This window comes from Paecilomyces variotii, assembly GCF_004022145.1.
Source record: "Paecilomyces variotii strain CBS 101075 chromosome Unknown C8Q69scaffold_9, whole genome shotgun sequence".
NCBI lineage: Eukaryota > Fungi > Ascomycota > Eurotiomycetes > Eurotiales > Thermoascaceae > Paecilomyces > Paecilomyces variotii.
In genome coordinates this window covers 1,076,603-1,100,083 of record NW_021167148.1, presented here as the reverse complement: position 1 = coordinate 1,100,083, position 23,481 = coordinate 1,076,603, and the positions used below count along the sequence as shown (strand labels likewise).

The window sequence follows — 23,481 nt, the reverse complement described above, 5'->3', positions numbered from 1 at the left end:
TCTCTATAAAAAGATAACCGCTTACTACGCTAATTGATAGTACAACAATAACTACAGAGTAAACAGGAGTACAGTATAGAATATTAATATTATATATAGCACTCGATGTATTCCATCTCAAGAGCTCGCCAAAACAGGTTTAGCGTCCCCCGCTCACACTTCCCAACTCTCCGCCGCCGCGAGATCGCCCAGCGCAAACGCCTCTTCTCCCTCTCTCTCTGTGATCAGTCAAGTTGTGATCTCAGGAACAGAGATCAATTCAATTGTCCAGCCCCTTATCTTCCTCAATTGGACTCATTCTCTCTATCTATCTCCCGTGCGCAGCGGGGAAAGCCCTCATTATCTATCGAGAGAGCAAACAATCCGCACTCCCAATATAAGAAGAGACGAGCAAGACCAGATCGGCATTCCCCTAGACAAGACGATAGGATACACAACACAACACAACCCTCGAAGTTCAAAAGAAACAAAAAAGAACCAACATCCAAAATGGTCGACATCCTCCCCCTCTCCTCTTACCCATCATACATCAACCTCCTCCCTTCCATCCAGACCTGCAACATCACCAATCTTCCCGAGAACTACTTTCTGAAATACTACCTCTACCACGCCCTCACCTGGCCACAACTCAGTTTCGTCGCGGTGGTCCGGCCCAAGAACGGATACAAGAAGAGAGGATATGGACTGAATGGAACGGGACCCGGAGATGATTACCCGAAAGTAGTGGGATATGTCCTTGCGAAGATGGAAGAGGAGCCAACGGATGGGGTTGCTCATGGACATATTACGAGTTTGAGTGTTATGCGTACGCATAGAAGATTGGGTATTGCGGAGAGGTTGATGAGGATGAGTCGTATGTTTCCTTTTTTTCTTTTTCTTCCCGGAGAGGATCTCCGGGAGGTTTACGATATGGTTGCTAATGGATACTACAGAGCGCGCTATGGCCGAAGCTCATCGCGCACACTACGTCTCTTTGCACGTGCGTGTTTCCAACCAGGCCGCGCTGCATCTATACCGCGACACACTCGGTTTCGAAGTCGAGAAGGTCGAAAGCAAGTACTACGCTGATGGCGAGGATGCCTATGCCATGCGCATGGATCTCACGCCCATGTGGATCGACTGGACCGAAGACGAAGAGAAGAAGCAGAAGAAGGAGCGCACTGGCAATGAAGGCGGTGATGAAGAGCATGCCGATGAGGGAGACGATGTTGGCGAGCTGGGCAAGAAGGATGGCGAGAAGATGATTCGCGTCAAGGTCGGACGGGGTCTGGGTGTTGGTGATCTGGTCGAGCGGAATGAGAGTGTGAAGGCGGAGTCGTGATCGTACATACATACTTACATACATACCAGCGATGAATCCGTCTGAAGAGAAGAAAAAAAGAGAACCTGACTCCCGGTGAGTCGAGGACTTCAATGAAAATCAACCAACCAATTTCTTATTCGATTTATTTTGTTTTCCATGGGAAAATACATAACTAGATCCTCCTCCTCCTCTACACCAGTGGGAGAAAATAGATATGAAGATAACATTAGAAAAAATAACAAGAAAGAAAGAAAAAAACTATAAGCAACGAGAACTCACTAACTAAGCCACGAGATAACCTATGAACGATAACTATGTGCCTACGTTCGGAATAGAAGAAGCCATATATAAGTGAGAGTGAGAGTAGACAATTCATTTGTCAAATTCATTCATTAAAATCCATAATATAATTTATACCGTTCCGCTATAAACCAATAAATAATCCTTTTGGCTGACTCCATGGAATGAGAGGAGAAAAAAAGTGAAACGCATATAGACGGGGACAAAGTACAGTACAAAGTACCTAGCGGTTATTATTTAGTCCCATGGCACTTTGCATTGCTATCTTCTTGTCACAGGCTCGTTTTGTCCCAAGGGACGACCGACGGGAATGTTGGATGAAGACTTTCCTTTCCGCTGTCGTTTCCGCTCCGCTCGAGGCCATGGCTGTCTCGAGGTCTTTTGATCTTGATCTAAGCCCGGTCGTTGTTCCGGATTAGTTTGCTGCTGATCTTGTTGCCTTTTTGAATTCTGGATATTGTACTCTTATGTCCTAGAGCGGCTTTCTGCATCAGAGAGAGTAAGGGAGGATAAAGCCCGAGTAGCGAACGAGATAGAAGAGTCGGGAGAGGTGATATTCGTAGCATTAGATGCTGGGTAAGGTTGGACAGTTGGCTGCTGTCTATGACCCCGTCGTCTTTCACGTCGTCCTCCACTGCGCCGATTTCGTCGTGTCTCTCTTGCTTCGTCTCTTGCACGACGGACTATATCCCGGAATGCTTTCTCAACGGCTTTCTTTTCCTCCTTGAGGGCTCGACGTTGCGCTGGACTATCCTGCAGCTCGATGGGGGCCTCCCATGGAGCGCGTCTGAGGCCGTGGTGTTGGGTGCCGAAAGGCCGTCCTCGACCTCTAAAGCCGCGTGAATTTCCCCAATGTCCTCCCCAGCAGGCGTTCATGCCAAATCCTCCTCCTCGGCTTCCGTTGAAGCGAGCATGACGGCGTAATTGCTGGAGAGCTTGGAGGTGATGTCTTAGTCGGAGAGCAGCAGCATAAGAATCACGGTGATGATGGCCGTTCAGGGAGGAGAGTTGCGCGCGGACTGAGGAGAGATCAGTCACTTCCAAGTCCGAAGTAGTGGAGATGGTGTCGATCGAGGAGAATGATGAAGCTGAAGACGAAGAATCGGTCGAGGAACTGCGTCCACGACGCCTATTCCTCCGCCCGCGGCCTCTATCCTCCCCCCACTGACCCCTCTGGCCCCATGAGAGACTGCAAGGCCCATGACCCCATTCACACGGAGCTGATGCTCGACTACCAATGCCAGCAAATGACTGGCCCATCTCCTCGATTTGTCTGCCACGGCTTCTAGCCTGCTCCTCGAGCCATCGTCCGTGAGCCATGGCCTGCTCTTCGATACGCCTTCCACACTCCTCAGCCTGTATGCTGACGTGCTCTGCAAATCTGGTGGCATTCATACTAATGTCGGCTATCCAGCCCAAAGGCCCGGCGACGCCCCGGTGTTGGCTGGGACCGGTCTGAGGACCGACAGGCCATGCTGGAGAAGGCCATCGATACTGGTCGGCAGGTGTTGCCCTGGACCAGCCAGAAGCTGAAGCTCCAGGAAACAGGCCCCATGGGGCAAGGGATTTGATTGCAGAAGAAATGCAGGGTGGAGTCTGAAACTCGACTCTGTTGTTTGTTGCAATATCACTTGCTTCCATAGGAGTCTGGCTAGGATCTAACTGCGAAGGACCCTCTATCTGCGACGGCGGTACCAGCGTCTCCACGGACCTCGAGCGAGCAGTTCTGCGATTCTGCGACGCCGAAGTCGCAGCTGGATAGCATCTCGGACACAACGGAGAAGAAGGAGCCGATTCGAGATCTGCCACATATATCCACGAGATCTGAGTACCACGCGGTAAGAAGAAGCGCTGATTCCACTCCGAAATCACGGCCGCAATGCGTAACTTGCGCTCATCATCTGTCTCCTGGGGACGGTCCTTTCGATCCCGCTGGATCTCCGCTCGGAGTCTGGGAGAAAGAAGATCAGACGTTGCTGCAGGTGCTAGATGTGGAGGAAACAGGAAGTTCAGGAACGTATCCCAATCCTGCTGAGAGATCTCATCTGCTACTGCGTTCCAGCAGCGCGGTCGGCGAGGAAAGTCCTTGGCCTGCGTCTTGGGATAGATGGTCAAATGGTGCTGCAGGACATCGCGCTCTTGGAACGCTGGAGGCGGGCGTTCTTCGACGGCGCCAACTGCTGAAAGATAATTGACTGGCGATACAGATGATAACGACGAATGGCCTGCTGAGAATGTGCTTGAGACGTCGGAATAAGCGTATGGAATCGGAGCTTCACCACCGCGCAATTGCATAGACGGCTGCTGAGAGTTGATGGGTGAAATGGCATTGCTGTTGGCATTGGCTGACAACAGCGGGTCAACGGGGGCATAAGGTGGAGGAGCCTCATCGGGATCCATGATGATTAGATAAAAATCCAAATGATATTACTCCACGAGGTTTAGGATTAGCTGAGAGGAGATGGATAAGGCCAGAGACCCGAGAAGTTGAGATAATACAAGTTGCGCGTGGGTAGAAGAGAGCCTAGAAGGCAGCCTTGTCCCGATTCATCAAGAGAGGACACAGCACGACCTGCACATACAAGACAGATAAAGCTTCGCCAACAATAAGCACCAAGATAGATGCTGTCGGGGAAGTTGACAGCTGAAAGAAGATCGATCGGAGTGTCGCTATCAGACTTGTCCGAGCCATGCAGCCGCAGCTAACTCGATTTAGCCCGATGACATGGGGGCCAAACCCCATGTTAAGATGTAATTCATTAACTGTGTAGGCGAAACCTGGAGAATGAACATTCAAGATGGAGCCAGTGGGTGCCATTCGCAGTAGACTTCGATAGACATTGTTACCAAGCGGGAATAGATCTATACTATTATGGTATTATATTCGGGACCAACATAAATGTCACCAAACTCACGCCAAACAGAACAATCGCGCCAAACTCCACGCTCGATGCCGATAAAGAAGCTATATGCAAAGACCCAGTACGGAATCCAAGCTGAAGACCAGATCTAGTATAAAGAAATCCATCCATGATGATCTACCGCACCAGAAGTTCTCTAGTCCCACGCTCCCCAGTCGTCATCCTCGGCTTCGTCCTTGGGCTTCGTATCGATCTTCTTGGGCGCTGCTACGGGTTTCGTCTTTATGGCATTGGTACTCGCGGTCCGCGATGTAGTTGCTGGCCGTGAAGGGATTTCCTTGGTCGATGACGATTTGCTTAGGCCCTTGGGCAATGGCTTCTTCGCCTTGGCTTTCGACTGCGCTGCCAGCCAGCCAGCAAAATCAGGTTCGCCGCCATCATCAAAAGCTGCAGTGGTTGGCCTCGTTGAAGCAGGGCTCAGAGTATCCTTGGGGGTTGCTGTTGCATCGAGGAGGTTATCGCCTGTCTGCTCTGCTCCGTCATCGTCATCATCCATAGCACCCCACGCGTCGTACACATCGTCCGCCTCTTCCTCTTCTCGAGGTGCTGTCACTGGTTGATCCGATAAAGAGCGTCCAAGGGACGGGGTTGTAGGTTGCTGGGGCTGAACCAACGGTACTTCCAATGTGGTCTTTGCCGGGCGAGGCACGGATGCCGGGCGGACAGGTTCTGCTACGGCAGCCTTATCACCATTGGTAGTCTGGATTTCGCCCTTGGTCGCAGTGACCTTGTTCGTGAAGGAGGAGATCGCCCAGCCAGCCCAAGAGGTGTCGTTAGATGTCCCTATGCGAGCTGCGTTGTTGACATGTTCCGTAGCTCCGGGTGGTGGAAGTGTCGTGTCAGGCATCTTGTTCGCTTCCTTTCGAATATGCTGTAGATACAAGTCGACAGTCTTGTTCGCCTGGTCTCGGATAAGCCTGTTCGATTTAAGTAAGTGATATCTAATAACAGGCGATCGAATCTTACTTTTCCTTGTCGAGCAGCGCTGGGCAAACAGCGGGCAGGATCTTGCCTGCAGCGTCCTCTGGGGTGAAGTACTCCAGAGTCGCACCGAGAGCGAGCAGGCCGGCATTGCGTGCGTGCACGAAAGGGTCTCTGAGCGAGCGCGAGAAAGCGGCAATAAGAACTTTCGAACGTGTCTACGGCCGTGGTCAGTATTGACAAGACTTACACAATCAGGGAAACGTACACTCTGGCCCAAGTTTTTGGCTATCTTTCCTAGACAAATGGTCGTATTTGTTCGAATGCCAGGTTGTTCATCATTCGCCGTACGCGCCAGGAACTTCAGCAAGTCGCCATTGATCGTGCGGTCTGAGAGCTTCCCAATGACTGCCAATACAGCCTTGACAGTCTGTTCTCGAACGGCGGGTGCAACATCCGTGAATCCAGACGTCTATAGGCGTCAGTACAACCTCCCGATATCAACCCCGATAAACTTACCATTTGCGGGAAGATTTTGTCATTGACAATCCTCTGCGGTATGTTATCAATCATCAACGGTAGATTATCCAGTAGACAGACTCGGATCGCTCGATCGGGATTTGCAAATAAGCGAACAATTACAGGCGTGAGTTTCGTCGAGTACTCGTCAGCTGTAAGCTTCGTACCGATCTTGATGATAGCCCCAAGAACTTTGGGGCCGCCACCGCCAAACTCGACGGACTTGAGGAGTTCCGGAAGGACCTTCATCTTGAAGAACTCCTCTGGGAAGTCATCAGATAACTCATCGAGTTCACTGAACTAGTCAGTCATATTCCATAAAGATCTGGACCATGACTGATACATACTTGATAAACTCCTCGCGTTCGGCATCATTTTTCAATCCCAAGCTTTCGATATCTTCTGTCAAGCGAATCAGTGGCGTCTCAAAGAATCCGCCACTCCTCTTTCCTTGCTCAACAAAGTTCCCTGGGCTCAGCCGTATTTTGGGGTTCGCAGTACATAATCTTCTGTAGCTTTGGTGCATGCTCGGTGGTATATTCGTCGTCTTGCCCACCTGGTCTGCGCCCGTAAAGCTACCGTTGAGTACTTCGAATACCAGGATACCGAGGCCGTAAGCATCAACAGCCGCAAGAGGGTTACTCTTGATAGCCTCCCAACCTCCCTTATTGACTTCTGGCGGCGTGTATCTTGCTGCATCGGGGACGAGGCTACCATACGTCTGTTGTTTGTGTAAGCTAGCGAACTTGACGTAAAAAAGACCTCTGTCCGATATTGGAATTGGACTAACATATATCACCGCACCGTCCTCCTTCATAGAACTCAACACATCGAACCCCCCGAGCTTCCATTCTCCGCTCTCGCTTGTGAATACCGAAGACACGCGCACGCTACCGTGGACTGAAGCTGCATCATCGTTGATAAATTTAAGCGTGGACTATAGCGGCCTGTCAGTCGCAACCCAGTAGCGCACAGAGGATTCCCTTCAACTCACCGCAACCGTATATAACCCCCACTTGGCCGTCTCTTCGCTCAGACTCCTCCGTTTGACAGGCCAGGACAATGGCGCAACTCGTTCCGTGATGATGTAGATATTGGCATCCGTCTATTACCCTTCTTAGTACTCTTCCAAAACTTCAAAGACCAAACCGTTGCCAGTCCGCGTGATCTTCGCAGCCTACCTCAATCGTATCCAACACCTTTATCACGCCCGGATGCCTCAATGTCCGCAATTTCCGTGCTGCGTTTTTCGCCAGCGGAAGTCGAGATTTATTTGCCGCAATATCGAATGTAAATACGCTGCATGAGGAGCCGTCATCCTATAAATTATTAATGAAAAGTCAGTCCGTTATTCCGCATTCAAACAGGCAGGGGGTGCAACTGCGCGTTGTATAGATAGAAAAGAACATACCCGTTTCGTGGCGTTATGCAGTGTCCAAATGGACTCTCCATTATCTACCCGGTCTCCAAGAGAATAAGGGAACGAGCTCCCCTTAGCGATTGCCGATGCGACGGCGGATTTCAAAAAATCCATTATTTATTGGCGACCTGGGAAACTCGCCCGTTGTCGGAAATAATAAGTATTGTCAATCTGGCGTTCCGCGCCGCCCTCAAGTTATCGGGGAGATCAACAACGGAAGAGTGCGCACGTGAGGATTAGGAAGACTGGAGCGCTGGCGGGAGAAGGTCCCTTGGTAGATTAGAGGGTTTTTAGAAAATAGATACAAGCTCCTCACCAGCCTTGAAAGTAAGACGGTGGAATCCCAGCAACCCGAGTCGCGCGGCCAGCTCCATGAACATTTCCCCTTTCCCGCGACCCCTCGATCGCAGCCTGAGGCCGCAAGAAGTGTATCTATGTGGTTTAGTGTGAACTGGCCCCAGAATCCACTAACTAATAGACATCGCCGCCATCCAGAGAGCTCTTCTTCCACTTTCACTCTATTCCGAGAACACAACATGGCCAAGGTCCCGGCCATATTCGCTAACTCCTAATGATGATTTGGGATATATACAGCAAGATATTTCTCAACAGATGATATTTGGACATCACATCACGCCAACCCACGCGATAACTATCATTCTTCCTCAGGTAGGTTCTTACATCTCCTAACTAGCCTTCGATTTACTCTGCTCAACATGACCTTCTTTCCTTTCCTTATCACACCCCTCCTACAAATCTCCAATGATGTCACACTGGTAAAAGGTCAGATTACAAGCTCAAGCAAGGTGTGGGATTCGAAGGTGCCACCCATACCCCAGAAGCGGAAAAGAGAACAGTTTGACAGCGCTCCGGGTTTCAAGAAAGAGAAGAAACAGAGGTTAAGGACGCATCTGCCTGGCTCTCAGGAAACACCGCAAACTGTTCTTTACCATTTGTTTCACGTCTCATGTTCTTTTCAGCCTTGAGAGAAAAGGAAATGCTGAACTGAGAGTATGAAATCCCTCCCCGTTTCTGCGAAGCAATCCCAAAGGCAAACACATGATCAGTAAAAGGCACAAGATCTATTCCGAAAGATCCACGGAGTCGAGCCCCTCTCTCTCTCTCTCGTTTATCTTTCAAAAAGATACGGGGAAATCGGGGACAAGGTCTTGGAGATACATGTGTACAGCAAAAAAAAACCAAAAAAAGTGGCCGCTTACTGGGGTTTCTGATCCACTTTGCTTCCATGAGGAATCGAGAAACTAATGGCTGTGGCCGACATGTCCCCCAATGATGAGGGATTCCCTTATGCAAATTGCTTTTCCCCTTTCCGGAAATGGGATCTGTGGAATTCAACTCTCGATTTCAAAAGTTCGGTATCTTTTTTTTTGTCTCTGTTGGAGAGAATGAGCGTGAACATGTGATACAAAAATGGCTTATCGGTCCGAGAATCCCTCTGGCACTTGAAGAGGCCTCTTTTCCAACCTCCTCTTGCTTCCAGGTTGCGTGCGCGTGGACTCTGGTCCCATCACTGTTCTCTTGCCCTCTTTCGGGTGTGGAGTACCGCGGTTTCACTTTCTACCTTGCTTTGGGCGAAAATGATGTTCCAAATATAAACTGAAAAGACCTGAGGAGATTATTCAACACTTCCCCCCTGTTACATATACATATATCAGCTACCGCCTCGAGATTGATTATTCGCTGACTATGACACAGGAGATGTTTTGGCGTGCTGCACTTGCAGTTTTGAGGTTATGATGGACTGGATCGATAGCTCAGATAGCTTGTTTGAGGTCATTAGCATGGCTCATTTAACAGACCCTTGGTTCAACTACGTTTTCCTGTGACTTGCCTACCAGATTACGATACTAGTAGACGCCATGAATAGGTGCATCTTAGCAATCACTGCATTGGCTAGCATGCTCTCCTTTCCTACTTCCGCCACACCAGACTTCCCTTCCTGAAAGCCACCACAAGACTTGCATCTCGCTGCAAAGAGAGCCACATTCTTTCGCACCAACCTCGTTCATCATAGAACCGCTGCATTCTCTTTCCACCCTCACCTCCACATCTCACCGCCTGCTCATTCCCCGACTACCTAATAGATATTTGGCAGAGGAAGAATAACTACGGGGTCCAGTAGCCTGTTCCCCCTTCGTTGATCAGCCTCGTAATCTAGACCAAGCAGCACTAGTCAAAGCTTAACGATACCGTACTAGTGGCTCAAGTCGCAAGATATTGATAGGATACGAGACTGCTCGCAACGTTTCCAAGATCAAGAGACCACTCAACGGCACTGCCCGCGTCTCGTCGCTAGTCCTGGGCCGATTTTCCTCACTAGTGCCACCAGACACTGTGATATTCATTCCAATCGCCTCAATGATCTGACCGACGGTGCTGGATCCATTGAATGGATTCTGAACCCATGGAGTTATCTGCTCATCCAACTCTAACCCTATGGAGAGAGAAAGTATATCAGTTCTACCGCATCTTTTCTTCAGTCTTTCAAAGCCGACACCGGATGAACTCACCAGCTAGGGCCCTCGGCGGAGTGTACGAAAGGCTGATATACTCTCAAGGTCACCCGACCAGTGAAAGAAGAGTTAAGAGGAAACAAAACATTCGAAATAATGGCTGGAATCACAACACGCTAAATGCAGACTATCAATAACGACAGGAGAAATGGTCAGGTATGCATATCAGACGCCCGTTGCCACTGGGTCATAAGAGTTGCCATACAGAACGTCACGCTTCCAGAAAGAAATGGATCAACGTGATCTGGTTCATTTCACTTCGTCTGCAGCTTCAGGCGGATGAGGTGCGGATGCAGGATTGGGAGGAGGCTGAGAAGGCATATGGGGAGGCATCTGATTGAAGCCATTGCTGGGAGCACGATGCTGGTGAGGCATGTAAGGCTGCATCTGATGAGGGCTCGACGAGAAGTAAGGTTGCTGCTGTGGGTAGGCTGTCCGCACGGGCGGCACTAGATAGAATCAGCAACCTTGCGTTCCGTACGACGAGCGAGTTCAGCGAAGCTTACTGTGACCAGGCTGCTGAGACGCATAGACGGGTTGGCCATGCTGTCCAGGCGCCATGAACATCACGGGCTGCGGCGGTTGACCGGGCTGAGAGCCCTGGTGCATCATCATCGGGGCCCCTCGGCTGGGACTGGGATATCCACTGTGCGGCTGGGGAGGCGGCGCAGCATGCTGCGGGTAGGCATGGGCAGGGCTAGGAGAGTACATCTGCATCTGAGGCGTATAAGGGGTCATTGCTTGGGGCATTCCCATGTACGGACCACTCGAGGGCTGCTGGACCATCATTGGAGCTCCCATGGCCTGCGGATTCACAAACTGCGGTGCGCCAGGATAGTGCCGCATGTGGGCAGGCTGCGGGGCCCCTTGGTTCATGTAAAATTGAGGCATCGGCTGGCCGAATGCCAGCTGTGCATGCGGAGCCATGGGAGATGGATAGGCAACATGGCTATGCTGGAGACGAGGTGACGGAAACATCTGCGATGTAGAGGCAGACATCTGCATGCGATGGTGATCATCGAAATGAGGAGGCCCAGAAGCATGGTGCTGGGGATGGAGATGGTGAGGGCCGTGCGGTGGGCCGGAAGTAGGGGGCATGGCATGATTTCCTTGAAGGTGGAAAGGAAGCTGATGCTGATGAGGCAGCTGGGGGTTAGAAGAAGCGCGGCCCTGAGGCGATATGGATGGCAGGGCGACAGGGCTCTTGAACATATCAGCATATGTCTTCTCCTCATTGCCAGGAGCGACATCCCAAGTAGGCGGGGTCTTGTACGCCGGAGGGATGCCACCGTTAAACGCATAGTGGTCCTTATCCGCCTGATCCGCGTTCTCCTTCTTCATGCGCTTGATGGGGTTGAAGTTGTCGCTGATAGAAGGGCGTTCTGCAGCAGGCAGTGGCTTTTTCGCACCGAAAAAGACAGATGGACTGGTTGCTCGAGATATTGAACGTCCTCGGAGACCAACCTGGGGGCTCGAAACGTTCGAGCCAGGAGTAAAAGTACTCGCTGCTGGGTTGGGCTTGAATTCCATTGCCCTCACATTGAACTTGGTCGAGACGGCAGATGTAGGCGTCTGGACCTTGCCAGGGCTCGACACGCCGGACTGGTCCCCAGTGGCGGTGGGCTGCGCTTTGGCATCTTGAAGAGGCAATGCAGCAGGTACGTTACCAATCGCTGCGCCCTTTCGCTGCTGCAAGTTATCAGCTAGGCGGTGACTGAGTAGGCCGGATCCAGCGCGTCCAGGATGCATCGTTTGATGCTGCATACGCCCGGCTGGGCCCATCTGTGGGCCAGTGGGCGGGAATCCTTGACGGCCGCGATTGAAGTTCTGACGGTCAGACGGGGCCGATGGAGGAACAGTGCCAGCATCGTAGCGGCCAGGTACTGCAGGGCGGGCAGCTGGCTTCTGTTCGGTGGCAGGTGGTGTGGTCTTAGTTGGTCCCTTTTCCTCTGCCTGTTGCTGAGCTCTGTGGATGATCTCCTCCTGCTTGCTTGGGTCCTTAGCTAAGATGGGAACCAGGTCTTTCGGAACCGGAGTGGAAAGCTTGAAGTTCTTGGAGAACTTCATCAGCTCGTTCAGCTTAAGGGTACGGTCATAGGAAGCCTGGTTGCGGCGACGTTCTTGCATCTTGAGCTTCTCACTGTTAGCAAACTGTCGGAAATGGTCCAAGACTTCCGCCTCAACATTTGCCGTCGCATTCTCAACGCCAGGACGCTTCTGCGTCGCCGTAGTTGTCGCTGCGGGCTTGGTCGGTAGAGTCTTTGGCTCCGCCTCGGTGGCTGGTTTAGGAGGAACAGATTTCGCCGGCTGGGGCTGCTGCGTCGACTGCGCACTATCCGAGGGACCACTCGGCTTTGACTGAGCAGGCTTCGGAACAGAGTCTGGTCGCGCGAGCTGTGCTGAGACGATGGCAGGGTCGAAAGGCGCCCCGGACACGGTCGGTTGTCCAGTAGGGGCCCGGCGTGCCGGCGGGGTGTATTTGTTTGGTTGTCCAGACTGGAGCGGAGGGAATTCATCACGGCGGACACCGCTGTATTTCTCTTCCTCGTCAAGACCGTCATTTTCTGGCACATGGCCTCGTTCCTCTCGCAGATGCGGGTTGTCCGTTTGACCGCTCTCGATCTCCCGAGCGATCCGTGCTGCCTCTGCCTCTTTCAGCTTATACGCGGGATCCGAACGGTTGATACGGGTAGTATATATGTTCTCGTCGTAGTTGCTTGTGGCACCAAAGAGTCTCTCATTCGTTTCGAATTGGTCCCAACCCTGCGTGTTCGTCCTCTCCAATGATAGATCGACGTCCGTATCCGGGCCAGGCTCCCAACGTTGGAGGTTGCGTTCGCGAATAGCAAGGTTGCCAGCGATATCGGCATCAGTTCGGAAACCAGCAGCACCACCACCTAGTGCAGTTAGAAAAAATTCACCCGATACCTGGCGCTCGAGACGTATACACACCATTTTGCTCCTTCTGGGTCACATTCGCCGTTGACACTTCTGCCACAGACAAATCTGCGATTTCTTTGATGTCGAACGACATGCTGTGATCTGGCGCAGAACCAAGGTAGGGGCTTGCAACGTCACTCAGCCCATTGGCCCGAGTTTGGTCAGACTGCGCCGAAGGACGGTGTACCATCTTCAGTGTGAATGTGGAGTCGTTAGGTTCTAGGGACGAGGAAGAAAAGATTCCAGTGAATTTATCACCATTTTTGGTGGTGACTGTAGCGGAGAGACCCTAGGAATCATTAGCTCGTTCCCTCTGCGTAAACAGTGGGACGGTGAGCGCTCACGATGAAGCTAGTGATAAGGAAGATGAGTCGATCGTGAGCATGGCTATCGGGAGTGTTGGTTTCTTTCTGAGACATGGCTTTGGAGGATGCAGTCGATTTCTGCCGCGACGCATTCCCGTTCTGGTGCTGGTATGAGGGTTTCTGCGTGATGGGGTTTGTCCCTTGGGTCCACGCCTTCGGAGGGTTGTTTCGTCTGGAAGCGGCGATCGGTCAGTTAGTGAATCGGATGAAGAGGAATCACAGTAGGTAAATGAAGGCAGATGCGCCAGTCGACGGTACTGTCCAGCTTCGCCCATGCCACTGGGAAGGTTTCTCTGGTTATGGCCCGACGAAGCTTGGGCCAGGCAAGTTGCTGTGGGCACGTGCAAGGCAGCTGTGTACACAAAAGATATAGGACGATGGTAGAAAAGTAATGCGGATAGCAACGCGATCCGTATACTAGTAACTGCCGTGCTCCGGCGCAACGGTCCCATGAAGACGAGATTCTTGAAGGGAACAAGAAATATTTCCAGTGTCATGTCACGTACCTCTGCGCCCCATCTACAGGGCTCCCCGACTGTCGACGGCCACCATCGGGCCCTTTCAAGCTGCTCGTCGTCCGTAGAGAAGGTCTCGAGTTGTTGGGATTCTGGGATGCGGGGTTGATGCCATTGCCAGATGCGCTGCTGGCTGCTGGCAAGGAGTTGATGGTGGAAGCCATCGAGATGGGTCGTCAGATCAAGCTCCCGTCGTGGGACTTCGCACGACGCAAAGTCGGAGCGCGGAAAGGTTGGAGAAGCCACAGGACACCGCCTGAGGCACGGGAGCAGGACGGCCCTGAAAATAAATACAAGATCGAAGAGGAGAAGAAGAAGCCAGGAAGGCTTCAATGGAAGGAAGAGAGAGACGAGGAGGACAGAGAAAAAGAAAGAATGCGGAAGGGGAGGAAGAGAGGGGTGGAGAGGGAGTCCGGAGAGAGGACAACAAGCGTTGGTTGTGGTTTTGGATCTGAGGGGAGCGAGAGAGAGAGAGAGAGAGAGAGGAAGGGAAGAGGTAGTTAGTTAGGTAGTTAGTTAGTAGTAGTACTCTACTTAGCTAGCCTGAGACTTTGGGCTCGGTGGAGAACGGGGCAGCGAGAGAAGAAGAGCTGGAATGAACGAATAATGCCAACAACGATCACCCATCTGGGATGACAGCTGATGCTCTTGTAGACAGGTCTTCGTTTTCTTCTTTTTTTTGTCAATCTGGATGTTTGTCCGTTTGCCTGTCCTATTATTCCTCCGGCTGTTTTCTTCCCTCTAAGATGCGTGCTGGGGAGAAAAGAAGTCAAGCAGTTTCCGTGGAGCCGCGACCCGCCCCAGACCCTACGCTTTAACGGTGCGCTTGCCTGTCAGCTTCACCCCAGGAGTAATAATGCCATTATTGGCTTGTCATGGCCATGTCTCCTACAATCCCGCAACCAGTACTCTCAGATCCTTTCAACCCCGTTTTTTCATTGATTGCATCTTGTCCACGCATGAAACTTCTGGGCGCTGCTGCTGCTGCAGGGCAATGCACTATAGAACCAGCCATCACAGCTGCCCGCTCGCCTTCAAATCCATTATTGGATAATGTGCATCCCATCCTCAGATCAGGATAGACTGGCTAATTACTGGCTGCCCTCGACTGTCTGCTGTGGCAGGCTGAATCACAGGATGGCTTTTCTCCTCAGCCCTGATCCTCCTTTGGAACCCATACTACCTTATGCTATGTAATACATCCAAGAGAGAAAGAGAAAAGTTGCCTCACTTTGCAATAATAGGACCAGAGTCCATACTTAAGCGAAAAGAAAAAGAAAAATTCATTAAATAAGAAGGATCCGATTTTTTTTCCCAACCACCTGCCGTTTGAAGGAAAATCCCTTACGCTGCGGCACAGCCATTTTCTCTCTACTACTGGAGAATAGTGCGTTTGATCGCCCGGATGATGCGCGGTTGCGTATCGAGTCCACATTCCCATTATTCTTATCCACATCCCATCCCAAAAGTTCCAAACCCTCTCCACGCGCTAGGCTGTCTTAGCGGAGCCTCAAGGTCTGTCATTTATTTAGTCTTGGACAGCATGCCTAATTGGCCACGATTGCTTTTTTGACATCCTGACAGAACAATGCCCATTCATTCTTCACGGGGCCTCTTTCCGCTGCTACGAGGTCATGAGATCATTGGCTGATGCTTGGATAACATGCTCGTATATGCTTACTTTTCCATCTACTATGCGGTTATAAGCGTTTAAACACCATAGATAGTGCCTGACTGATACCTTCATTTTCCTTTATCAATTATAGCGGAACTGTCGTCCAACTATATATAGTCAAAAATAGAATCATCCTCTTCCTCAACGAAGACAAGGCTGAAGGAGGGGGAAAAACGTCCGTTCCGCCCGTCAGTTTGGGACTGTCAACTTCGTATGGCAGGTCATGCTATCGATAAGTATTATTATTATTACAAGCCTGACTTAACTTTCGGACCCTGGCCTAAGTTAGCGCCGTCAACGGATCTGGCCCGGATGCTGCCAGCAAGTAGTGATGAAATCAGCACGATCGTTTTGCAAATTAAGCTCAGACTATTGACGGCCGTGCTAGATGCCTACTCTCTTAGGTAGAGGGGCAAGTTAGTTAAGGGATCTTAACTTATCCGGGATGGCTATTCGAAACGAAAACAACTAGATGCCATCCCTCGCGTCTGGTCTTATCTGTTCTGCTCGTATTATTACTCCTTCTAGGGAGGCATTAGGAAAGGGAAGGGTTGGTAACTAGAGTATCTCGCAAATCGATTAGGTCTACATTCTGCCTACCTTGGCTATTTACCAGATTCGATATCTTTCATATAGAGATTCTGCTTATGGTTCCAATCGATCTATCCACGATCTATTCTACATGTAATTGCTCTTATCTGCAGATAGTAGTTTGACGAAAAACCACCGGAGAGGATATACTATCATCTATAGTAAGAAAAGAAATTGTAAACTGCAAGCAGTAGCTTAACCTGCTTGCTAGTCATTCAATGACCTGTAAGATCGAATAAACCGAGTTAGGTAACCTTGTCGTTGAGCGCTAGCGAAACGATACATTATTCGCCATGACGCAAATCAAGATCGGTGCTGAATACTCATCGAGAAGCCATATAGATATGGCAATAATCTCAGCAGTCAAGGGACTAGATACCGGCTTGGGAGATATGAGGTAGCTCGGTAAGAATTGCATAAGATGATCGGCTAGAGACGAGTAGTTAATGACCTTATCTAGGAGGAAATAAATAATGGGATGCAGCCTCTCCAACAGGATGTTTCTGCCGATCCAGGGAGTATTACCACCACCATCAATCACACTGGCCTCCCCAGCATACTGTGCCTGTGTCACTGTTCAGGGAGACATAGCCAAGTGAAGACCAAAAACATCCAATGCACTAGATAATAGCTATCCAACTGTAGTGCCATTGAGAATCGGATTATTTCCTCCGCAAGGCGCAGTAATAATAACAATACGCAGCGACCGCAAGCCGTAGCCCGGAGCCCGTGACCCGCCGCCATGCCTAAAGAGTGCAAGTCACACACGAACCTCCCCGATCTCAAAGGGCCTCCAACCTTAAAGTGTGCGAGCTTCAGAGCCGTCGCACCCCGTTACGGTACCCTAACCTCCTCCTCCCTTATCCATCATCATCCTTTGTCGCGGGGACTCTACTGCTCTGTGCTCAGTCTTTCGACTGTTAATTACTGTGAACTTGCAGTTTATCGCCCAACCGAACCTCATTGACCTTATCCTGGTGGAGATCCTGGACAGCAAACCCCATTCCAACACATGTCGCCCGCCCCGGGGAGCGGCATTGGAGGCACGATGGCTTCCCAAACATCTGGTCCGCGCAGTTCATCAGCATCGGCCAAATCACAACCATCCCGAACTGCAGTGGTAGGTTTTCATTGATCTTGCTCCCTTTGTCCCTCATTTCCCTGTCCTGCGCGTTCGCCCCAACCATGGCACCGTTCTGGGGGAAGAAGTCCGCTAACTTGTTGGATGTCCTCTGCTGTCGACAGCCTGACAAACAACTCTCCCAGATCGAAAAGAGCGTAACCCACCTGTTGGTGGCTACAAAGCAGCTCTTGGAGACGTTGACACAATGGTCTCGAAAACAGGCCTCCGAGAACGAGGTGTCTGATGTCTATGTCCGCTTGGGTTATGAATTCAACCTGGCCTGTCGAGCCTTTGGAGCGATTGGGGTGGACACGGCGGATTTGGGGCCCGTGCCGGACCTATTACGAACCATTCTCGAAGACACCCTCAGTCAGGATGCTTCCCCCCAAAGCCTGGATCGATTCCTGCCCCGCATTCGAGATATCATCATAAACCTGCTCCATGGGTTGAAGAAAAAGCAGGCAAGGTTGCGATCACGGCAGACAAGAGACGATGGCAGGGCATCATCCGGACGGCAGGCAAGTGCCGGAAGCGTCACCAGCTCACAGTCTCAATTGTACGATGAGATGACCGCCCCGACTTCTCCAAGGAGACAGCCGGGTCGACGATTTGGAAGCAATGGATCCGTTGCAGATGAGCCGCCGGTGCCGCCTCGAACATCATCTGCACAGTCGAACCCTTATTCAGAGAGAGAGGCGTCGAGGCGTGAAGCGCAGAAGATGCTCACCGCATCGGAGTCATCTTCCTCTATGTCCAGTGCAGCCATGCAGAATCTTCCTGTCCAGACCCCGTATTCAGAAAATGAGTCGCGAGCCCCTTCATCTCAGGGTTATACGCCTCCCTACCCTGCGCCCCCGCCACCGCCCCCTCCAAAGCAGGACGATGCATTAGGTGCTTTACAGCGGAGTGGTGAGCTCGAGAGACGAGCATCGAGGAGATTCTCCGCGTACCAAATCCAAAAGCACCTTGGTACGTCGCCCAGCGGAGTGCCAATGCTTCCAAGCCAGAACTCGCCGTTGCCAAATAGAGGGAAGGACGTCCGGGAATCATTAAACGCTGTCCGTCTGCGTGGTTCCTACGCCCACGGAAAATCTCGATCAACGAGTCGTCTCAACGAACCGTCACCCAGCAGGAGTAGTCAGGGTCAGCCGCCCCCAAGCATCGCGGAAGAAGGCGACGAGGGTCGACTTCGACCTGAGCCTTCGGGTGCTAGCGACAGCTCGACTGCAAAGACCTCTGAAGACGCAGCCCGCTCAACGGCTGGACTGGATAGCCGAGACCCCTCAGTTGTCGGCGGTCCCTTACCAAACTTGCCTCGTCCCCCTGAAGGAAGCTCTTTGGCTGAAGCGTTTGAGCCGAGCAAGAGTACTGGCAGTGACCCGAGTGTCAGGCTAGGGACACCGACTGCTCCGAAGGAACCACCCTCCGCAGTTTCGACGCCCCCTCATTCTCAGCAATTCACGCCGGAGCAATCGCCTTCCCCTGGAAAGGAGCTGACTCTCTTTCTGCAGTACAAGAGCAAGATCAAGAAGTATGTTCTTCCAGAAGGCCCTGCTGGCTTGACAATCGGCAGGCTACAGCTAGCTTTCATCGAGAAGTTCGCGTGGAATACGCACAACAATGGCGCAGATCTTCCCGAGATCTACATACAAGATCCAGTATCCGGCGTACGCCATGAACTGGAGGACCTAAACGACGTGAAGGACCGATCTGTTCTAGTATTGAACGTCGAGGCTCTCGATGAAGTCAAGAAGCATTTCGATGATGGTCTTGGCAACATTCGCCGCCTGATCGAGGGCGTCAAGGGTGCTCTTGACGGCCAAGAGAGTATGATGCAGCGCGTCTCCGACCGTCAGCTAGAAGCAGCCAAAGAAATGGCCCGTCTCTCTGCTGCCTCAGTGTCTGTATCTGCCGGGGCTCCCAAGGCTGCAGCAGGACGCTCTGGCTCGGTCCCAGGTAGCAATAGTCAACTCGCTGAGCTTCAAAGCCTGCGACGTGATTTGGCGGTACTACGCCAGACGTACTCCAATTTCTCCTCGGACATCGCTGCCTCAATGAATACGATTCGATCAAAGGCCAGCAGCGTGAAGGCCACCGCTTCTGATATGACTGTTCCCTCCTATGAGGGCGATTCAGGACGACGTCGCGTCAACTCTGGAAAGAAAGAGCTGGCAGACGAATCTGAGAGGCTTGTCGCACGTGTCGACGATCTTCAGGACCTCGTCGAGGATCTTCGTAAGGACGTAGTCTCCCGAGGAGTCCGACCGTTGCCGAGACAGCTTGAAGGAGTGGGCAAGGACATCAGTGCTGTGACAAAGGAATTGAAGAAGATGCAGGACTTCTTGAAGCGCGAGAAGCCCATCTGGACCAAGATCTGGGAGAAGGAACTGCAGCTTGTCTGCGAAGAACGTGACCAACTCACCATGCAGGAAGACTTGGCGGCAGACTTGCAGGATGATCTCGAGAAAGCCGCACAGACGTTCGCGCTCGTCGAACAAGCTACGAAGGAGCAGAGCATGCAGCCCGCCAACGGCGGTGTCGTCCTCCGCAGTACCTCACGCAACCTCGCTTTCGATCATCCAACAGTCGACCCGGTTAAAGCCAAGGATAATATGCTGGGAGAGGTCCGTGCACTCCAGCCGAACCACGAATCCCGGCTAGAAGCTATTGAGCGAGCTGAAAAGGCTCGTCAGAAGGAGTTGGAGGATCGCCGAATTGGACTGTTCCAGAAGGAGCTCGGCAACTTTGTTGCGGAGGGGAAGTTGAAGAAGAGTGGCGGAGTAGAGGAAGCTGAGAGGCTACGCAAAGCCAAAGATGAACGCATCAGAAAGGAGGTGTGGGAGAGACAACAGGCTCGGGCTGCCGAAATGGAAAAGATGGAACAGGAAGCCACCCAAGCGGCTGGAGAAACAAAGGAAACGACCGAACCCGATTCGGAACAGAAGGCGGACGAACCTGAATCTACTGAAGCCTCCGAGGCGGCTGACGATAACAGCAAATACGAAGAAGAAGCCACTGAAACCATCGCCACCGAAGAGTCTCACGTCGAGGAAGAGCCTGCGAAGGAGGACAAACCTGCAGACTCTGCGGGTGAGTAATTTCATTTATTGCTTACCGGCATCGTGCACTGTAACCCCTGACACTAGTCGAATCAGTGTCTCCCCGCAGTCGCAGCAAGCGATCTTCTTGGTTCCAAACGATCTTCTCTGGCTAAATCCCCGATTGCTTCACCGTGCAAGCTACAGTTTGCAGTCTATATCTATGGCCTTTGTTTATACACCTCCTTGCTTCATTTTCCTATTTGTGAGCACCAATCTTGCCTCCTATTTGCCTTGGACCCCCTTCCTGCACTGATTTGCCTGATTTATCTTTTTATCAACAAGTCCACTAGGACACAATTATGTTTCTTTTCTGTTCCCCCATAGCAAGCGTTGGCGTCTGTACCCTTTGTGCACATATGTCATGTTCCGCCTGCACTTTCCCCCTCCGCCTGTCACGACTGATTCTAGTTAACGACGATACCCCCGTCATTGTTTGGATTCCACATAGATACTTGCCAACTTGAGAATTGCCATCTTCTTATTTGATATCAGTGCGTCAGCTGTTATGGCCGTCAATTCTGTAGATATTGGCCCTATACCGAAGCGTATTCTTTCTATGTTTCCCCGTCGACTTGATTCTGCTATTATATGTAAATAGATTACTAGGGAACAGCAAGAGTGTTGTAACAGACTTCTATTCTTATCGCAGATCCACTGCTCTTTACTTAATCTATCATAGCCTACAGATTATACCACAAATTGAAGTAGTTAGTGAAGGCGGTGATGCAGATCGGGCAGAGCCAGACTTGTCGATAAGCGGGAGCTAACAATATCCCCGGCAACTCTAGTGTGCAGCCCCAGCCATCGGGATAACAACCATGAGATTGTCTGAGCTCTGGCAGCCACGCTATTTTCTTTTTCAGCCACTGTGTTTTTCGACTTTCTTTCCCTTGTCATAATTGTATTGGCGTTCGTTTATCTTACTGATATCTATTTCCTTCGAATAATTTATGATCTACGCAATAGCTTTAACTGTCTTTGTTTGGTAGGTTCTCCGCCGGTCGACTTGACAGCTCTGTGCAATCAGCTCTTGATCGGGGGCTACTTTTGCTAACAATGATCGTAATATGCAGATTTCAACGGCATAGATGCGGCTCTTATTACCTCCATTGTCCTTTCTGTCATTTTCGACATTACTACCACACTCCGCTTTAGTTGCTGCTGGTGGTCATGGCCCCGCATCAACGGACAATGCTGTCCGAGATGGGTACGATGGGAATAGAACCTCTTATACCCTCCACGAATATGCCGTTGCTCGCAAGTTGGCGTCGAAACCGGTAATCGGGGTTAAGAAAATGAGCGACGACGAAGGTGAAAAGTTCTGGCCGGAATATTGGTACTTTGGCGACGAAGTTGAAAATATTGGACTGAATGATACGACGGGAGAACAAGACCGCTACGAAGAAGGGAATTCGGAGTCATATACATGGGCAAATAATTCAGAGCCCCTCCCATACTTTCTTCCCTCTTTTCCACTCCATTCGGACGAGCAAATCGGTGGTGCGCCTTATCTTATCGGGCGTTATGTACCAGCTCCGAGAGATCTGCTGTCCCCATTGGCGAAGCGCGCATTCCAGTGTCCTGCCGGCAGTCATAGCTGCACTTCCATCAATCGGCCCAGTAGCTGCTGTGGCACTGGTGAAGTTTGCCAATTAATACAGGACACCGGTCTTGGAGATGTTGGCTGCTGCCCCCAGGGACAGAGCTGTTCTGGGTCGATTACAACGTGCGGCGCGGGTTACAGCAGCTGTCCGAGCAACCCCGGAGGAGGATGCTGTATTCCAGGCTATGAGTGCGTCAACAGTGGCTGTAAGTTTTGCTTTCTGTATGGCCCAGGCATAGCAACAGTTACTAATCCAATGCAGGTGCTTATATAGCCACCGTGACGGTGACAATCCACCCGACTGTTACGAGGCCTTATTCGACCTCCACTCCGTCACCTGTTCAAACCACGAGTTCTACGAGTCCCGCTTCTTCAGGAACGACAGGAGGACTCATTCCTCCAGCTCGTCCCACGAGCGTGTCTACCTTCACCACGGAAGAATCCAGCAGTACTACTACTAGCATCACCAGCGGCTCCGTCTGCCCCACAGGGTTCTATGCTTGCTCTGCTGTTTATCATGGTGGATGCTGTCGTACCGGCCGGAACTGCGACACCACTTCTTGTCCGATCACATCCAGCTCGACTTTTACATCAGACGGCCGTACCATTGTTGTCCCTGCGGGCAGCACTACCGGCACTGCAGCATCGAGCGGCGGCACTGGGGTAGCTCGCTGTGCAAGCGGCTGGTTCAGCTGCGCAGATACTGCAGGCGGCGGATGTTGCCCGACGGGCTTCGCCTGTGGAACAAGCTGTATGGCGACGGCAGGATCATCTGCCACGGGCGCTGTTCCAAAGGCAGAGCCGCAGCAGCCAGTCGCTCCTAATAGTGGAAGTCTCATGGGCATCGAATCGATATATCTGAAGCTCTTCTTGCTAGCTGTGTTATGTCTTGGCATGCTCCTCTGAGAGCGATTCTCTTTTTGTTTATTTATTTCCATTATGAATATAGCATCTGCATGGGTCATGAGCATATAGATTAGAAAACGAATTCAGGAATGGACAATGTCATCTACCTCCTTTCGAGCAGATAGCACATTAGAACTCAACTCAAGTCCCACACAGGATGCTTGGCGGAGATCCGAATGTATACACCGGAGTTAAGACGATGGCTTTTTCCCCGCAGCCGGACTTGCGTTTATCCTGTTAGAATATCCACAATGGAGTAAGGTCAGTAACGTTCTGAGAAAACCTAAGACAGCAGGTTCGTATATCCTATTATCAGACTCTGAAACAAAAAAAGAAAGAAAATTAAGGATAATTCCCACCTAGACTTATCCTCCAATGGCAGAGACTGTAATAATAAACAACGACAGGTTGAAAAATACACCCGTTTCACCCCGTGGGGGCTTGGAGTAAGCGTATGTGACAAACCCGCGGACGGTAAGTTTACCGCGCAGAAAGGGCAAAATTACCATACCGCCTTTCGTTCCGGTTCGTCTGAGACCTCCGCACTTCGGTTCATCGTTCAACCCACTCTCCCTCCTCTCTCTCTCTCTCTATCTCTCTCTCCCTGTCTGTCTCGCGTGCTCTAGCTCCAGCTCCAGCTCCAACTCTCACTCTCCGCTCTTGCTGGGTTCTCGTGCGTGTCTCTTGTTTTCAGGTTGACTGGGACGAGCTTTGGTCTTCGTTTGAATATCCGTCGTTCCGTAC

General features: G+C 51.3%; 6 protein-coding genes across 6 annotated transcripts; 3 read left to right on the top strand and 3 right to left on the bottom strand.

Annotated features, from left to right (window-relative positions):
- Positions 1 to 198: 198 nt before the first annotated feature.
- C8Q69DRAFT_474809 (putative N-acetyltransferase complex ARD1 subunit) lies at positions 199 to 1,575 on the top strand. Its single transcript, XM_028631150.1, has 2 exons — positions 199 to 853; positions 933 to 1,575. Exons 1-2 carry the CDS (start codon positions 490 to 492, stop codon positions 1,319 to 1,321), a joined length of 753 nt encoding a protein of 250 aa, XP_028483414.1. The 5' UTR covers positions 199 to 489; the 3' UTR covers positions 1,322 to 1,575.
- C8Q69DRAFT_474808 (hypothetical protein) lies at positions 1,569 to 4,243 on the bottom strand. Its single transcript, XM_028631149.1, has one exon. The coding sequence runs from the start codon at positions 4,001 to 4,003 to the stop codon at positions 2,069 to 2,071; it is 1,935 nt and encodes a 644-aa protein (XP_028483413.1). The 5' UTR covers positions 4,004 to 4,243; the 3' UTR covers positions 1,569 to 2,068.
- A 58-nt stretch (positions 4,244 to 4,301) lies between these two features.
- Positions 4,302 to 7,732, bottom strand: C8Q69DRAFT_435774 (armadillo-type protein). Its single transcript, XM_028628555.1, has 9 exons — positions 7,376 to 7,732; positions 7,146 to 7,283; positions 6,959 to 7,069; positions 6,755 to 6,901; positions 6,312 to 6,685; positions 5,965 to 6,259; positions 5,714 to 5,917; positions 5,491 to 5,663; positions 4,302 to 5,441 (listed from the first exon to the last, which is right to left on the bottom strand). The coding sequence occupies exons 1-9, from the start codon at positions 7,496 to 7,498 to the stop codon at positions 4,661 to 4,663; spliced, it is 2,346 nt and encodes a 781-aa protein (XP_028483412.1). The 5' UTR covers positions 7,499 to 7,732; the 3' UTR covers positions 4,302 to 4,660.
- Positions 7,733 to 10,232: 2,500 nt separating this feature from the next.
- On the bottom strand, positions 10,233 to 13,169 carry C8Q69DRAFT_334711 (hypothetical protein). Its single transcript, XM_028627518.1, has 2 exons — positions 12,871 to 13,169; positions 10,233 to 12,815 (listed from the first exon to the last, which is right to left on the bottom strand). The coding sequence occupies exons 1-2, from the start codon at positions 13,046 to 13,048 to the stop codon at positions 10,411 to 10,413; spliced, it is 2,583 nt and encodes an 860-aa protein (XP_028483411.1). The 5' UTR covers positions 13,049 to 13,169; the 3' UTR covers positions 10,233 to 10,410.
- Positions 13,170 to 17,016: 3,847 nt separating this feature from the next.
- On the top strand, positions 17,017 to 20,225 carry C8Q69DRAFT_405654 (putative actin-interacting protein; the record flags this gene model as incomplete). The annotated part of the gene is made up of 3 exons (XM_028628083.1): positions 17,017 to 17,124; positions 17,250 to 17,883; positions 17,926 to 20,225. The coding sequence occupies 3 exons, from the start codon at positions 17,017 to 17,019 to the stop codon at positions 20,223 to 20,225; spliced, it is 3,042 nt and encodes a 1,013-aa protein (XP_028483410.1).
- A 728-nt stretch (positions 20,226 to 20,953) lies between these two features.
- C8Q69DRAFT_435765 (putative GPI anchored protein) lies at positions 20,954 to 22,994 on the top strand. Its single transcript, XM_028628554.1, has 2 exons — positions 20,954 to 22,037; positions 22,094 to 22,994. Exons 1-2 carry the CDS (start codon positions 21,317 to 21,319, stop codon positions 22,735 to 22,737), a joined length of 1,365 nt encoding a protein of 454 aa, XP_028483409.1. The 5' UTR covers positions 20,954 to 21,316; the 3' UTR covers positions 22,738 to 22,994.
- The last annotated feature ends 487 nt before the right edge of the window (positions 22,995 to 23,481 follow it).